This window comes from Nomascus leucogenys, chromosome 24 (genome assembly GCF_006542625.1).
Source record: "Nomascus leucogenys isolate Asia chromosome 24, Asia_NLE_v1, whole genome shotgun sequence".
In the NCBI taxonomy this organism is placed as follows: domain Eukaryota; kingdom Metazoa; phylum Chordata; class Mammalia; order Primates; family Hylobatidae; genus Nomascus; species Nomascus leucogenys.
The window spans coordinates 21940576-21955845 of record NC_044404.1 but is presented as its reverse complement, the minus strand read 5'-3'; the positions used below and the strand labels follow the sequence as shown (position 1 = coordinate 21955845).

The 15270-nt window shown below is 52.6% G+C and overlaps 1 protein-coding gene across 1 annotated transcript in view; it reads left to right on the top strand.

The window, feature by feature from the left end:
- The first annotated feature begins 6968 nt into the window (after positions 1–6968).
- The window catches only part of HSPG2 (heparan sulfate proteoglycan 2), a 102859-nt gene continuing 94557 nt past the window's right edge, over positions 6969–15270 (top strand). Inside the window, exons 1-2 of the mRNA XM_030805509.1 lie at positions 6969–7165; positions 10870–11007. Of these exons, the coding sequence (XP_030661369.1) occupies positions 6969–7165; positions 10870–11007 (335 nt within the window). The remainder of the gene's footprint in view (positions 7166–10869; positions 11008–15270) is intronic.

The following is a 15270-nucleotide window of genomic DNA, read 5'->3' as shown; positions in this document are numbered from 1 at the left end:
CCATAATGGCTGTCTCCTTAAACTGCTTTATTTTTGTTCTCACAATTGTCTGGCCTGTATTTCTCTGTATTTGTTTATGTGTTTATCTGCCTCCTCCTGCTCAGTTTTAAGTTCTTCGAGAGCAGGACCTCCTTTGTTTTTGTTCACTGCTGTATCCTTAGCACCTGGCAGGTAGTAAGTGCTTAGTGAATATATTTGTCGAATGTTTTAAGCTATAGCTACTAGCCTGATCCCCATTCTCTAAGCAGAGGACATTGAGGCACTGAGAGGTTATGTAACTTGTCCAGTCCACACACACAGAGATGCCGCAAGCCAAGTTTTGAATCCAGACGAAGCTCTCCTAATCACTACTGCCCCATGTGCTTGTCGCGGGCAGTCAGTAGATATTGCTACAGCTTGTCACAGATGTTGATTAAGAACTCTGGTCCCAAATATTACAGGGGCTACCTCAGGCAAGGAATATCAGGGATTAGCTCGGGGACAGAAGCTCTTAGGGTGGATGTGCCTCAGTGTCCGTGGGGTCTCCTAGGGACGCCTGTGCCTGGAGGGAAGCCTAGGAACTAAACTCTAGGGTGGTCATTTTTAGGTTTGTTAATTCATTAGTGTTCTCATCAGATATTCCCCAGGACTCTACAGGCAGTTGAATTTATCCAGGGACTTTCAGGCCTGAGTGGGCCAGGCCGGCCCTGCCCAGTGTGGGAGGTCAGGGGCCCCTGCCCCTGCCATGCTGCTAGTGGGGGAAGGGGAAGAACACCCTCCTGGTTGTCCTGCATGGAGCCTGCGATGTTTTTTTCTGGCTGTTCACTGGGGGCTCAAGGTTTAGGGTGAGTCTGCAGAGCTTCAAGGGCTGCCTGGCCTTGGGGTGAGAGGCTCAGGAGGGAGGGCAGGAGGGCCTGCCCAGGCTATGGAAAGATCTGGAGCAATGATTCAGAGGCCACTTGGAGGCCAGACGTGTGGGTTCTGCACCCTCAGACTACTTGGGGTATATGGGAAGGGTTCCCAGCCCTGGCTTGTTGCCCCGCTCCCCTCCACCCAATCCAGTCCCAGCTGTGAGGGGTCAGGCTGGAGGAGGAAGTGAATATGATTCCGTTCCCCGGCAGCCTCCCAACGATCTGCTGGGCCTACCTCTCCCCATCCCAGGGCCTACCCTGGCCTTTCCCTCCTCTCGCTCCTGCTCCTGCCGAGAAGAGGGAGGCTGTGCCGAGGGTCCCGGCCCTGCTGGAATGTCGCTTCAGGCTGGGCCTTGGCCTCTTTGGCCCTGCCACCCCCTCCTGCTCCCGGGGCCGGCTGCCCCAGCGCCCAGAGCTGGCTGACTGAAACCCAGAAGTATGTGTGGAACTCACTTCGCGGGGAGCCGCCGGCCTCACTGCCCAGCCTGGTGGCGTCAGGGCTGTGTCAATAGCAGCCTTGAGAGGGGTGTGGCTCGAGGCTGCTGGGGTGGCTGGGTCGGGGGTGCTGTCATGAGAGCCCTGAGAACAAGGTGGCTCTTTGAGGCCTGGGAATGTGGGGCCTTTGAGTCTTGCTGCCCCCAGCACCACCCTCCCTTCCCTTCCATGATGCTCATCTGTGCCAGGCCTGCAGGGACCTCAGAGCATCCCTGGGGGCATCTGTGGCATCCTGAGATAGCCTTAGGACCAGCTCCTAGCTCCTGACCAGAGCCCATTCCCTGAGCCATGAAGGAGGGTGTCCTGTTGCTCTGGGTTTTAGGGGAGTATCTGGTGCACAAAGCCTTGCAGAGTGTATTGAATGAATGAATGAACAAATGATGTATGTGATTAAGCATTTGTTAAAATTCATTTCACAGATATCTGTGGAGCATCTTCTATGTATCTGACTGTGTTCTAGATTTTTTTTTTTTTTTTTTTTTTTTTTGAGATGGAGTCTTGATCTGTTACCCAGGCTAGAGTGCAGTGGTATGATCTTGCCTCACTGCAACCTCTGCCCCCCAGGTTCAAGAGATTCTCCTGCCTCTACCTCCCAAGTAGCTGGGATTACAGGAACGCACCACCACGTCCAGCTAATTTTTGTATTTTTAGTAGAGATGGAGTTCCACCATGTTGGCCAGGTTGGTCTTGAACTCCTGACCTCAAGTGATCCGCCCATCTTGGCCTCCCAAAGCGCTGGAATTACAGGCGTGAGCAACTGCACCCGCCCTGTTCTAGATCTTGAGGTTACCGCAGAGAATAAAAATGTCAGATTCCTTCCTCTCATGTCACTTGCATTATAGCTAGTGCAGGAAGACAGACAATAAATGAAATACATCAGATGGTGATAAGTGCTCAGAAGAAAAAATAAAACAGGGAAGAGGGCAGTGAGTGATGAGGCGGGGTAGGGTGGAGTGGTAGGAAAAGCCTCTGATAAGATAAATTTGAACTGAAGGAGACCTGAAATAAGTGAGCGGGTGAGCCTTGCAGATATCAATGGAAAGGGCATTCCAGGCAGAGGGCACAGCTAGTGCAGAGGCCCAGAGGTGGGAGTGTCCTTGGCACGTCTGTGGAAAAGCAAGGAGGCCCGTGGGGCTGGAGCAGCATCAGTGAGGGGGAGAGTGGTGGACGTAGCAGGCAGGGGGGTGGCAGAGGGTGATCAGCAGAGCCTTGGCCGTGGGAAGGACCTTGGATTTGTGTCTGAGTGAATTGAGAAGTCACTGAAGGGGCCTGGTGCTCCACAGGATTGCTCTGGCTGCTGTGTGGAGAGGAGCACGGGGAGGGTCCAGAGCAAAGGCAAGGAGGCCATGACCCGGGACACACGATGGGAGCTCAAGCCAGGACCACGGAGCTGGGAGATGGTTGAATCCCCAGTACATTTTGAAGATGGGTCACCAGGATTTGCTAGTGGGTTGGATGTGGGGTGGGACAGAACGAGAGGAGTCCAGGATGCCTCCACAGTCTTTGGCTTCAGCATCCCGAAGGATGGAGCTGCCACTACCTGAGATGGGAAAACTCCAGGAGGAGTGGGCTTAGGAGGAAGATCAAGAATGGCAGGAGGTGGAGTCCAGAATTCTCAGAACAGTTAATTTATTTGTGTCTTCTCTTACGATCTGTTTGGACAATAAAAATCCTTAAAAAAAAATAAAATAAAAAGGGCAGATGGGCCAGGAGTGGTGGCTCACACCTGTCATCCCAACACTTTGGGAGACCCAGGTAGGAGGATCACTTGAGCCCAGGAGGCGGAGGCTGCAGTGAACCATGATCTCACCAGTGCGCTCCAGCTTGGGTGATAGAGCGAGACCCTGTCTCTTAAAAAAAAAAAAAGAAAAGAAAAAAGGAATGGCAAGTGATGGAGGGGACAGCATGGGTGGGGGTTGGACTGGCTCACATGCCTGGCAGTCATCCCCCTACCCATCCCCAGCCAGGAGCTCCCCCGTCCCCACCCAAGCTGGGGCCTCTCCGTTGGCTTGTGGTGTAGGCGGAAGGGATCTTGCTGAGTGTTCATTTGTGGAGTTGCAGACTCTGCCTTAGAACTCCACAGCCGGAGCTCATGGCTTGTAGATTTATTCTTACCCCCTCATCTAGAGTGGAAGCTGCATGAGGGCAGGGACTTAGCTTTGTTCATTGCTGTTTGCCTGGGCTAGGCAGATAGGTGAACACATTAAAAATTCAAGTGAGACCGGGCGCGGTGGCTCACAACCTGTAATCCCAGCACTTTGGGAGGCTGAGGCAGGCGGATCACCTGAGGTTGGGAGTTCGAGACCAGCCTGACCACCATGGAGAAACCCCGTCTCTACTGAAAATAATAATAAAAAAAATCAGCCAGGCATGGTGGCACATGCCTGTAACCCCAGCTACTCAGGAGGCTGAGGCAGGAGAATCACCTGAACGCAGGAGGCAGAGGTTGTGGTGAGCCGAGATTGCGCCATTGCACTCCAGCCTGGGCAACAAGAGCAAAACTCCATCTCAAAAAAAAAAAATTCAAGTGAATAAAGGATGGGCGCGGTGGCTCACGCCTGTAATCCCAGCACTTTGGGAGGCCAAGGTGAGCAGATCACTTGAGGTCAGGAGTTCGAGACCAGCCTGGCCAGTATGGTGAAACCCCGTCTCTACTAAAAATACAAAAAAGTTAGCCGGGTGTGGTGGTGCATGCCTGTAGTCTCAGCTACTCGGGAGGCTAAGGTAGGAGAATTGCTTGAACCTGGGAAGCGGAGGTTGCAGTGAGCCGAGATCGTGCCATTGCACTCCAGCCTGGGTGTCCTTGCGAGACTCTGTTTCAAAACAACAAACAAACAAATTCAAGTGAACAAATTAATGGCTTTGAGGAAGCCAGCAGGCCAAGAAGGCCCAGGCTTCTTGCTGAGATTGGAAAGGGGTGTGTTCTGGCCCCTGCACTTGGGAGCTGCCTGCCCGGCCATGCTCTCTGCAGGGCCCCAGAAGATGTGGGACAAGCTGGGATGTCCACTCTGCCCTTTTTGACTTGTCTGTGTCCTCATTGGTCTCAGAGCCCCTTCCCTGGGCACTGTGGTCAAGGGAAAGATGTGGGCTCAAAAGGCCCTGCCTTCAAGTCTTGGCCCAGCCCTGACTGGCTCTGTGACCTTGGGCAAGTTGCTTTACCTCTCTGAGCCTCAGTCAACTGTGAAATGGGGAGGCCTGCTTCCTGGTGGTTATGAAGTAACCAGGTGGATGCACCTTGCTCAGTGCCTGGAATGTGGCAGGTATTTGACAATCCGTGATTTCACTAAATCTTGTTCCTGCTAAAGGTAAAGCTGGTGGAATATCTGAGGCAGGGTTCCCAGGGCCCAGCCGGGCATACCTTCTCTATGACCCAGGTCCTGTACTGGGCTTATTGAATGAATGGCTGTGTAAGGGGATTGTCCATTCCCTGGGCCTCTTTCACAGTCTCAGAGCTCCGGGTGTAACTGCCTGTGATCTGTCACTGCTCCTCCTTCCCCTACCGAGGCCGCAGCTGTAGGACAGAGTCCATCCTTCCACCCTGATTGCTCCTTCCTGGACTGAGAGAAGGAGGGGGGCACACCCCAGGGTGTGGCCTGGGAAAGGCTGGAGCCTTTGGACGCCTTGTCCCCTTCCCAGATGTGTGCAGTTGGTGGGCTCTGAGCAACAGGAGGTGTGGCCAAGGGCTCCCATGGGTGCAGAAAGGATGTTCATGTATCCTGAGGGTAGTGATGGTGGGGAGGTGGGGGACGTCCTGGGACCCCATCCTAGCCCTGTCCCCCCCTGGCCTACACTGGAGGAGGCAGGACCTTGCCTGGGGAGCTCTGGGCAAACCTGTAGTTGGTCCTTACTTGGTGGGATGTGGGGCTGCTCGACTAAATCTGGCTCCTGTGGCCTCAGAGAAACAGCAGGACTCAGGAGAGAGAGACACACAGGCCTGGGGATCTCACCCCACCCCACCCTGTGCTTTGGGCTTGGGCTGTTGGGTAGAGATGTGTCCCCTCCTGACCAGGCGGGTCACACCTAGGTGTTTTGTAACATTTGGCCTCTTTCCCCATCTTTCTCCCATCCCAGTTGGTGGGGAAGAGGAGGCCTGGCTGGGGCCTGAGCCTGGGGAGGACTTCAGAGGTGGCCTCGGGTCACCCCACAGATGCTTCTCGATGGGTGGGGCTGGGATTCCCAGCTGCCTCTGGCCCCTTCCCAGCCCACGTCCAGGTCCCTGCCACCACCTCCCCACTCCCCGCGCCTGCCCATGGCTCTCTCCCAGGAAGCCGGCTCCGGCCCCCACCTCCTGGTCCTGGCCTCCCCTCCTAACTAACCCCAGCTGACTCAACCCTCTCCTTGTTTGGCGTTTCCAATTTTCAAATAGTTGGGAACTGGGATCATGCCTCTTCTTGGATCCCTTACTGGGCTGGATGGATTGAAATTCTGGCCTCATAAATCCCAGCCCTAGTGGCCTCTACTCTATCATTTTCTTTCTTTTTTTTTTTTGAGACTGAGTCTCACTGTCTCCCAGCCTGAAGTGTAGTGGTGCGATCTCGGCTCACTGCAACCTCTGCCTCCTGGATTCAATAGCGATTCTCTTGCCTCAGCCTCCCTGGTAGCTGGGATTAGGGATTACAGGCATGCACTACCACGCCTGGCTAATTTTTGTATTTTTAGTAGAGACGGGCTTTCACCATGTTGGCCAGGCTGGTCTCGAACTTCTGACCTCAGATGATCCGCATGCCTCAGCCTCCCAAAGTGCTGGGATTGCAGGTGTGAGCCACCACGCCCAGCAACCTCTATCACTTTCACGGCTCTTCACCCTTTCCTGCCTTTTGCCTTGCTATGACCCTTAGGCCAGAGGAACAGAAACCCAGGAGTTTCCTGGGGACAGACCAGTCTCTTCCCTGTCCTGGGACCTGCAGGTTCTCCTCCCCAGTGGCCTCAGTCACATAGGTCACCAGCCAACGTTCCCTGAGTGCTGACACCTTCTCATTAAAACCGCCACCCTCTTTAGAGCCAAGCCTCCCACTGGCTCTTGCCAGGCATTATCTCATATAATACTCACAGCAATCTTTTGAAGTTGGCATTATAGCTCCATTTTGCAGAGCGGGAAACTGAGGCATCAGGAGGGGGAGTTGGGGGCCAGATTCTCACTTGTAATCCCAGCACTTTGGGAGGCCTAGGCGGGCAGATTGCTTGAGGCTAGGAGTTCAAGAGCAGCCTGGACAACATGGTAAAACCCTGTCTCTACTGAAAATACAAAAATTAGCCGGGCGTGGTGGCTCATGCCTGTAGTCCCAGCTTCTTAGGAGGCTAAGGCAGGAGAATCGCTTCAACCCGGGAGGCGGAGGCTGCAGTGAGCAGAGACTGTCTCAAAAAAAATCAAAATAAAAAAATAGAAGGAGTGGCTGGCCCTTCATCCATCCAGTACGTGCCACACCTGGGAATGCAGCCCAGGTTGTCAGACTCCCAAGTCGCCATTGTTTTCCCCAGTGGGTCCTATTGTGTCCAGAGAGAGGAAGTCTGGGAGGGCTGTGTGGAGAAGGTGGGTCCAGGCTGGCCTTGGCAAAGGGTTATAGGAGGCTGCATGTCTGCCACATGGGCTTTGCCAGTTCCTGCTTCACAGACTCGGGTGCCTTTTTGCCCTTTGGCTTCCATTTCAACCCAGTGATAATGTTCCCCAGAGAGAAGGATGTGGCCTTCCCTGTGATTGAGACCCCTCGGAACCCTGATTCTTCTCAGTCAGGTCCCAAGCTCCCTGTGGGGCCTGCAGGTTTTGCCCTGTTGGGAGTTCAGTGAGTTTTGCTGAGCGGGGCCTGCTCTGAGCCAGCCCTGTGTCCCCCCCATACTGGGGGCTTGGGTGAAATACAAGGCAGAGAAGCACATGGCTCAGCTGCGAGATGAAATCTACATCCAAGTCCCGCGTTGTGTTGTTTCAACAGCCCTGTGCGGTGGAAGCTTCAAGAATCCTTCCATCCATCCCTCTGTCCACTCATTTGTTCACATATTCAGCTAGTGCTGCCTGAGGACCTGCTGTGTGCCTGACATCGCGCTCATTGTTTGATCTGCGTTATCAATCCCCCTGTACAGCTGGGGTTATGCCTCCATTTCCCAGATGAGAAGTAGCTCAGAGAGCAGGGAATAGCCAGGTGCAGAGGAAGGTGGAAGCTGCCTTCAGCATCACCAGACCTCCTGGAAGAAATTGGAGGCATGGTCCCTACTCTCCGGATGCCTTGGATCTTGCTGGAGAGGCAGGACTCATAAGCTGTAAGTGCCCAACACAACTCAAAGTCCAGACAATAGCAGAGTGTCAGGGGAAGGAAAAGATTGATTGGGCATGAGTTATCTGGAAAGACTTTCTAGAGGAAATGGGGCTTAAAGAGCAAGTCTGATTTGGCTGGTAGAGGAGGAAAGCATTGTGGCAAGGTTCCAGGAGTTGTCCCCATTGTCCCTGGACTCACATTGTCCACATTGTTGTTGCATGTGCAAGAGCAGGAAGACACTCGCCTGCTGCCAGAGTCGTTAAAGTTGGGAAAGAATAAGAGGAAGTCCCCAAGATAGCTGAGGTGACATTCATTGCTGGTCAGACCAGGGAGGCAAGAGGTTAAGACCTGGGCCTCCACTTGGTCACCAGCCGGCTACCATCCCTCCTCCCTGGGCCTCAGTTTTCCTACTCACAAAATGGGCTCCTTTCTTGCTTGTTGGCCACCTTCCAAGTCAGAAGAAAGAGACCCTGAGTTCTTGGAGAAAACTGCTCACTACTCCCAAGAGTTGGTGGCGTTCCATTCTCTGGGGCCTGGGGTGGTAGGCACCTCAAGGAGTCCACCACATCACCAATCCCATGTCTTCCTTCATTGACTCTATTGATTCCTTCCCCTGGCACTCTGTTATTGTCTGGACTTTGAGTTGTGTTGGGCACTTATAGCTTACGAGTCCTGCCTCTCCAACAAGATCCAAGGCAGACGGAGAGCAAGGACCTTGCCTCCAATTTCTTCCAGGAGGTCTGGTGACGCTGAAGGCAGCTTCCACCTTCCTCTGTGCCTGGCTATTCCCTGCTCTCTGAGCTACTTCTCATCTGGGAAATGGAGGCATAACCCCAGCTCTCAAGTGCCAGGCTCTGGGCTAGGGAAGCAGATGAAGGAGATGGCCCCTGTGCCCTAGACCTTGAAGCCTGTCCTGTCTTCTTGTGTAGCCCCAGAATCTCTCTTGCCATGCTCTGTCCATGTCAGTTCACCTCTGCTCTTGGGTACCTGTTGCTAAGCTGACATCAGGGGCATTCATTGTAAATGTCTGCTTAGAAAGTGTGACTAGGAGTCACAAGATTCCTAAACTCTTATGTGATCCCACGCCATTGAACTTCTTTGAGCTTAATTTTCCCCAGAAGCAAAATGGGACCGTTCATTCATTTGGCAAACATTCTCGGAGTGACAGCGGTATGCGAGGCCTTGTGTTGGATCTAAACACCAACCGTGGGCTTGTGGAGCTTGTGGTCTGATAGGGGAGAGAGGCGGAGTGGTGGGCCAGTTGGTAAAGAAGTAGGGAGAAGGAGGCTGCATTCAAGGAAGACACTCGAGGACTACAGCAGGATTTCAGGGCCACCAGACGTCTGGGAGATCTCTTGAGTCGTTGTGACTTGGTCTCAGCACTCATTTATGAGTCTGTTTCCCTTGCAGTGAGCCTGTGGGAGGAGAGGACCTGGGAGCCAGCTCCCCTGGGCGAGGGCAGGGGGAGGGCCCACAGCAGCAGAGAGAAGGGCAGGCCGATTTTATCGTGAGTCTCAGATGAGCTCATGGATGTGCAAAATAGCGAGGACTATTTATGTTGAGTCTGGTTATTTTATTTTATTTTATTTTTGAGACGGAGTCTTGCTCTGTCGCCGAGACTGGAGTGCAATTGGCATGATCTCGGCTCACTGCAACCTTGGCCTCCCTGGTTCAAGCGATTCTTCTGCCTCAGCCTCTCGAGTAGCTGGGATTACAGGTGCCTGCCATTACACCCAGCTAATTTTTGTATTTTTAGTAGAGACGGGGTTTCACCATGTTAGTCAGGCTGGTCTCGAACTTCTGACCTCAGGTGATCTGCCTGCCTTGGCCTCCCAAAGTGCTGGGATTACAGGTGTGAGCCACCGTGCCCAGCTGAGTCTGGTTATTTTCATTTAGGAGAAATGGAAGCTGCCAACAGAGCCCAGGTTTGGGGTTCCCTGGCGTTGAGTGGGTTAAGTGAGGGGTGCAGTCTTGGGGTGCCTGCTTTTCAATTTCCTCCCTCTTTTTTCCCTCCCGGCCTCCTGGGGTGGGGGTCGGGGCGGGATGGGGGAAACATCAGCTCAAGCCTGGATTTGACTTGAGGAAATGGGAGGAAATGGGAGGAAAGGGTTAATTAAGTCAGTCTGGTTTCCCACCTCCCCGGTAGGGGTTGAGGAAGGGGGACTGGGATGGCTAGGGCAGGAATGTGTGATAAGATCAAAGCTTTCAGCCGGCCTGGGCCCCACCTCTGGTTTCACCTGAGCAACTGAAGGGAATTCTCTAGCTGGGAGGACTGTGGCTTCCTAGGCAGGGGGGTTTTAGGCAGGGCCACCTTCCTCCAAGAGGCCACACCTCACGTTGGCTTCAGGTGCTTCCTCCTTCCCCCCACACCTCCACCTCATCTCCCAGAAGACCCACCTTGTGCCCTGACAGGTACTAGAAGCCCCAGGGGCCACCTTTACTTGGTACTTCAAATGGGGGGGGGGGATGCACCCTCTCTAGCAACAGGCCTCTCTCCTGCTCCATCCACTGCCCTCTCATAGTTTGGGTTTTTAAGCCCAGGACACTTGGTTTTAGAAAGACCAGGAGGACCATGGCTAAGGAGCTGAAAGGCTTCAGACCGCCCAGAAAAGAGCCCAGAGCCTCCTTGCTGTGGCTGTTAGCTCCCGTCCATCAATTCCGCACCGTTTCGTTCTGCAGGTTGCACTTTGGGACAGTGTCATAGGCAGGAGGCATAGCCCTGAGGCCTGTCCTGGCTTCATCACTGATTGCTATGTGACCCTGGGCTGGTGAGTTCGCCTCTCGGAGCCTCCTCTGTCAGGTGGGAATGGCAAGTCCTACACTGCAGGGTTTTGGTGAAAATTAGAGATCATATAAATAGCCTACAGCTGGAACAGGCAGTTGATAAATAACAGGAACTATTATTTTGTGATTTTATTTTTCCTCCTTCGAGAGGGCCCCTGGCACTTGGTCCTAGATGAACCTCTGGGTCTCAGTTCTATTGTGTCGTGCCCCTGCAACCCCACCTGCCACCTCACCCCCGCTATGGGAAGGCCCCTAAGTCCCAGAGTCCATCCTCTCCTCCAAAACTCTTTTCTTACGGGATCTTCATAATGTTGGGAGGGGAGCAAGGTGGGAAGGGGTGTGAGTGCAGGGGGCCGAAGGCTCTGTAAATGCTCTCAGGGGCCTTCCCTAGGGATAGCAGGTTGAGCCTTCCTGGACAGCCAGTGGTCCAAGCTTTCCCTTTCCACTGCCAGAGGCCCCAGCAGGCCAGCTGGGCTACAGAAGTGGCCCCAGGAGGCACTCAGTAGGGAGGAGCGGATGCTGGGGGTGCCGCAGCCCGGGCTTCTGCCTGCTCTCCACGCTGGCTCTGCCCTGGTTAATGATTACTCTGGGTGAGCAGGAGAGCAGCAGAGGGGACCCTCCCAGCCCCTTAACCACTGGTTGCACCCGAGGTATGTCAGTAGTCCGGTGTTCCCTGCTTTAATGTGGCAGCCTGCTCTGGGGTACGTGGGGCAGGGAAGCAGGGGCTTGAAGTCACATAGACAGGCAGCTTGTGCACCTGGGGTCCTGGGGACAGTCTTAGGGCCCACAGGATCTAGGTGCAATGTGAACTCTGGTATAATAACAGGCCCTGTGGTTTGGTGGCAGCTGTATGAACAGATCCTGCAATAATCCACAAGGCAAGGAAGCCGCTTCTAGCTCAGAAAATCCTGCACTCCTCCTCTCCCAGGCTCAGACCCTGCACAGGAGTCCTGGTATGACGATTAGGGCTTGGCTTCCAACCCCCAACTCTGCCAGTTCTGGGCTGTATGACCTTGGGCAAGTCACTTTACCTTTCTGAGTGGCTGCTTCCTTATCTGAAAGAAGAGAATGCTAATCCCTACTTTGCAATGGCAGCGAGCCACTGGGAGGGAGGTATTTAGTTCATAATTAATACCTGGGGAATGGCAGCAATTGTTATATTACCGTTAGAGTTTTTGTTATTAGGAGAAAGGGAAATTGAATCTTCCTCTTGGGTAACCAGGGCGACAATGGCTGTTGGGGATGAGCTGGAAGATCTGCCCCGGGGAGGAGGCATAGGCAGATCCCAGACACTTGTTTGAAGAGGGCATGTAGGAAAGGGCTGGAAGGATGAAGAGAACAGGGGCTTAGCAGAGATCTCAGCCACCCTAGGCCCACCTCAGACTCCTCAGCCTGGATTCCTCCCCGGGCTGGGTCCTGCTGCTGGCGAATCCAGGAGTGGGGGAGGAGGGAGAACTGTTTTGTTTTGATAACATTAGGGCATTTTCCCCTACTGGCAGCTGCTATTTTGAGAGCCCTGGAGAGCAGGGGCTATGGTTAAATTAGGTAATGTTGCTCCATCAGGAATGTGTGAAGCAGGCAGGCTGAGGCTGCAGAGAGAGCACAGTCAGTTCACTCCATATAAAATTAAACTGCAGCCTGGAAAAGAGCAGCTTGGGCCACTTTATAAGGCTATGTGGGGGGGACCACTGGAAGCTGCTGCTAGTGGAGTGAAAGTGATGGCCCAAGGCCTCTTTTTAGGGAGCCTGGGCCTCTGCCCAGAGGCCTGGCTGACCCAGCAAGGAGCTAGTGACTGGCCTGAGGGGGCAGAGCTGGGGTGTCTTCAGCTCCACGCCTGTGGCTGCTACTCGAGGCGGGTGGGGTTTAGGGTGGCGTGATGCATGAGAAAGATGGCTTGGCAGACTTGGCCTTGAATCCTGTCTCTGCCTCTTTCTAGCTTTCTGTGCTTGGGCAAACTCCTCAACCTCACTGGACCTCAGTATTAGCAGCAGTGGAAAAACAGTTCCAGCCACGCGCAGTGGCTCACGCCTGTAATCCCAGCACTTTGGGAGGCCAAGGCTGGCGGATCACTTGAGGCTAGGAGTTCGAGACCAGCCTGGCCAACATGGTGAAACCTCATCTCTGCTAAAAATATGAAAATTAGCTGGGTGTGGTGGTGCATGCCTGTAATCCCAGCTACCTGGGCGGCTGAAGCAGGAGAATCGCTTGAATCCGGGAGGCGGCGGCGGCGGTTGCAATGAGCCAAGATTGTGCCACTGCACTCCAGCCTGGGCGACAGAGTGAGACTCTGTCTCAAAAAAGAGAAAACAGTTCCAGTCCCTTAGGAGAGTTTCTTATAGATCAAATCACAAGAAACAAAGGCATAGCTCACTTTTACAGAGGGCCTACTGCGTGCATTAATCCCTTTATGTCCTTGTAACTCCAAGGGTGGTCCAGGCACTAGCAGCCCGGGCCTTAACTGGGAGCTTGTCAGAAATGCAGAGTTTCAGCCCCCGCCTTGGACCTACTGACTCAGAATCTGCATGCTGACAAGATCTCCAAGTGACTCATACACTCGTTTAAGTTGGAGAAGGACTGCTTTCCATCTGCTGTCTCATTTCATCTTGAAAACCACCCCTGGAGAGATGACTGCCATAGAAACTCCATCAATGCTCATACTCTTTCCAGATTCTTCCCTTCTTCCCTTTTTTTGGTCCAGGTGGGGGTTCAGTGAAGAATAGGGTGTCAAAGCCCCTGACAGGACTGGAGAAAGTTGAGAGTATTACCTGCTTTTGAGACTTTTTTTTTTTTTTTTTTTGAGACAGGGTCTTGCTCTGTCACCCAGGCTGGAGTGCAGTGGCACAGTCTTGGCTCACTGCAATCTACGCCTCCCGAGTTCAAGCAATTCTCCTGCCTCAGCCTCCCAAGTAGCTGGGATTACAGGTGTGCACCACCACACCCAGCTAATTTTTGTATTTTTAGTAGAGATGGGGTTTCACCATGTTGGCCAGGCTGGTCTCAAACTCCTGACCTCAAGTGATCCGCCAGCCTTGGCCGCTCAAAGTGCTGAGATTACAGGCCTGAGCCACTGTGCCCAGCCCCTTTGAGACTTAATCAGACTTTCTTGTTTCCATTCACCTGCAGGCTCGGCACAGCTGGACAAAGGTCATTTCCCCAAAGTCATTCCATGCTGCCTGCCTTTGGGGAAAGATGGGGGCAGGAAAGCGGTTCTCTACTGACATGGCCTGTGGGGCAGGCAGCAGCAGCCACTGCCCTATAGATCAGAGGAGAGGGGGAGGAGCCCGGTGGGGAGGGGAGTCAGAGAGGGGCAGCCCTGGGCTTAGTTAGGGTTCTCCCACCTATCACTGGTACATCTGGGACTGAGACGGTCTAGCAGCAAATATTTGGAGAACGCTAACTATGTGCTCAGCCCTGGGGAAGTATCCTCAATTTCCCCTAATTCTGTAGACCCTTTATTATTCAGAAATAAAACTCCACAACTGTTAATACAATTTATTTAGTACCTAGCATGTGCCACACACTATACTGAGCACTTGAGTTGCATTAGCTCTTTGATCTACTTAGTTTCACCATCACTTCCCTCCTCTATAAAATGAGGGTAGTAATAATAATACTGATCTTGTGGGGCTGTTATGAAGATAACTCAATGTTTGTCAAGTATCTGGCACATAGTGTTACATAAATATAGTAAGTACAAATACTCTCCCAATAAGGCAGGTACTATTATTGTCCCACTCCTCCTTTTCTTTCTTTTTTTTTTTTTTAATTCCCGCAGAGTCTCACTTTGTTGCCCATGCTGGAGTGCAGTGGTGCCATCTTGGCTCACTGCAACCTCTGCCTCCCAGGTTCAAGTGATTCTCCTGCCTCAGCCTCCCAAGAAGCTGGGACTACAGGTGTGCGCCACCACACCCTGCTAATTTTTGTATTTTTAGTAGAGACAGGGTTTTACTATGTTGGCCAGGCTGGTCTCGAACTCCTGACCTCAGGTGATCTGCCTGCCTCAGCCTCCCAAAGTGCTGAGATTACAAACGTGAGCAACCGCACCCGGCCTATTGTCCCATTTTACAGAGGTACAAATTGAAGTTCAGTGCAGGGAAGGGTCTGGACTCCTCTCCTGGGATCACAGGAGACTCGGGAAGAGCCATAAGAAATTGAGTCCTCAAACTTATAAGCCAATATTATAATTCAGTTCAACATAGTAAGTATTTGTTTATTATCCCCTAGCTGCTGGACATTAGGAAGTATCTAAAGGTTGAATATATATATGTTTAAAAGATGAAAAAGTAACTTGGTGTCTGTCCCCAAGGAGCTTTGGTTCCAACAGGAGAGAAGAGACATTAACTCAAGTGATTATAATTAAGACTGAATCTCTAGTGTTCTGAGGTAGAAATTAAGTCCACATATTTGTAGGGAGAAGGATGTCTTTATAGGGGTTCCCAAAAGTCTTTAGAGTGGAGGTGGTGATTGAGTGGGCCTTGAAGGATGGATGAATAGATTAGCTCGAAGGGCGTGGGAACAGCATTCCAAGAAGAGGGAACCACATGACTAAAGGCCTAGAGGCAGGCAAATGTGCCCTGTGTTACCCTGAGTGGGTGTCGTCCAGTTCTTAGGAGCCTCAGGGGGCTGATGGGGTCAGGGTAACCAGGTGGAGAAGGCCAAGCCCAGCTTTTTTTGCCATTGAAGATTCCCAGTGTTCTTAAAGACATGGCTTCTCGACCAGCTGGGATTATTCCATCCCCATTCTGCCCTGTCTTTTATTTTTATTTGTTTATTTATTTATTTATTTATTTATTTGTTTACTTTTGAGACAGGGTCTTCTTGCTCTGTCACCCAGGCTGGAATGCAGTGGCACG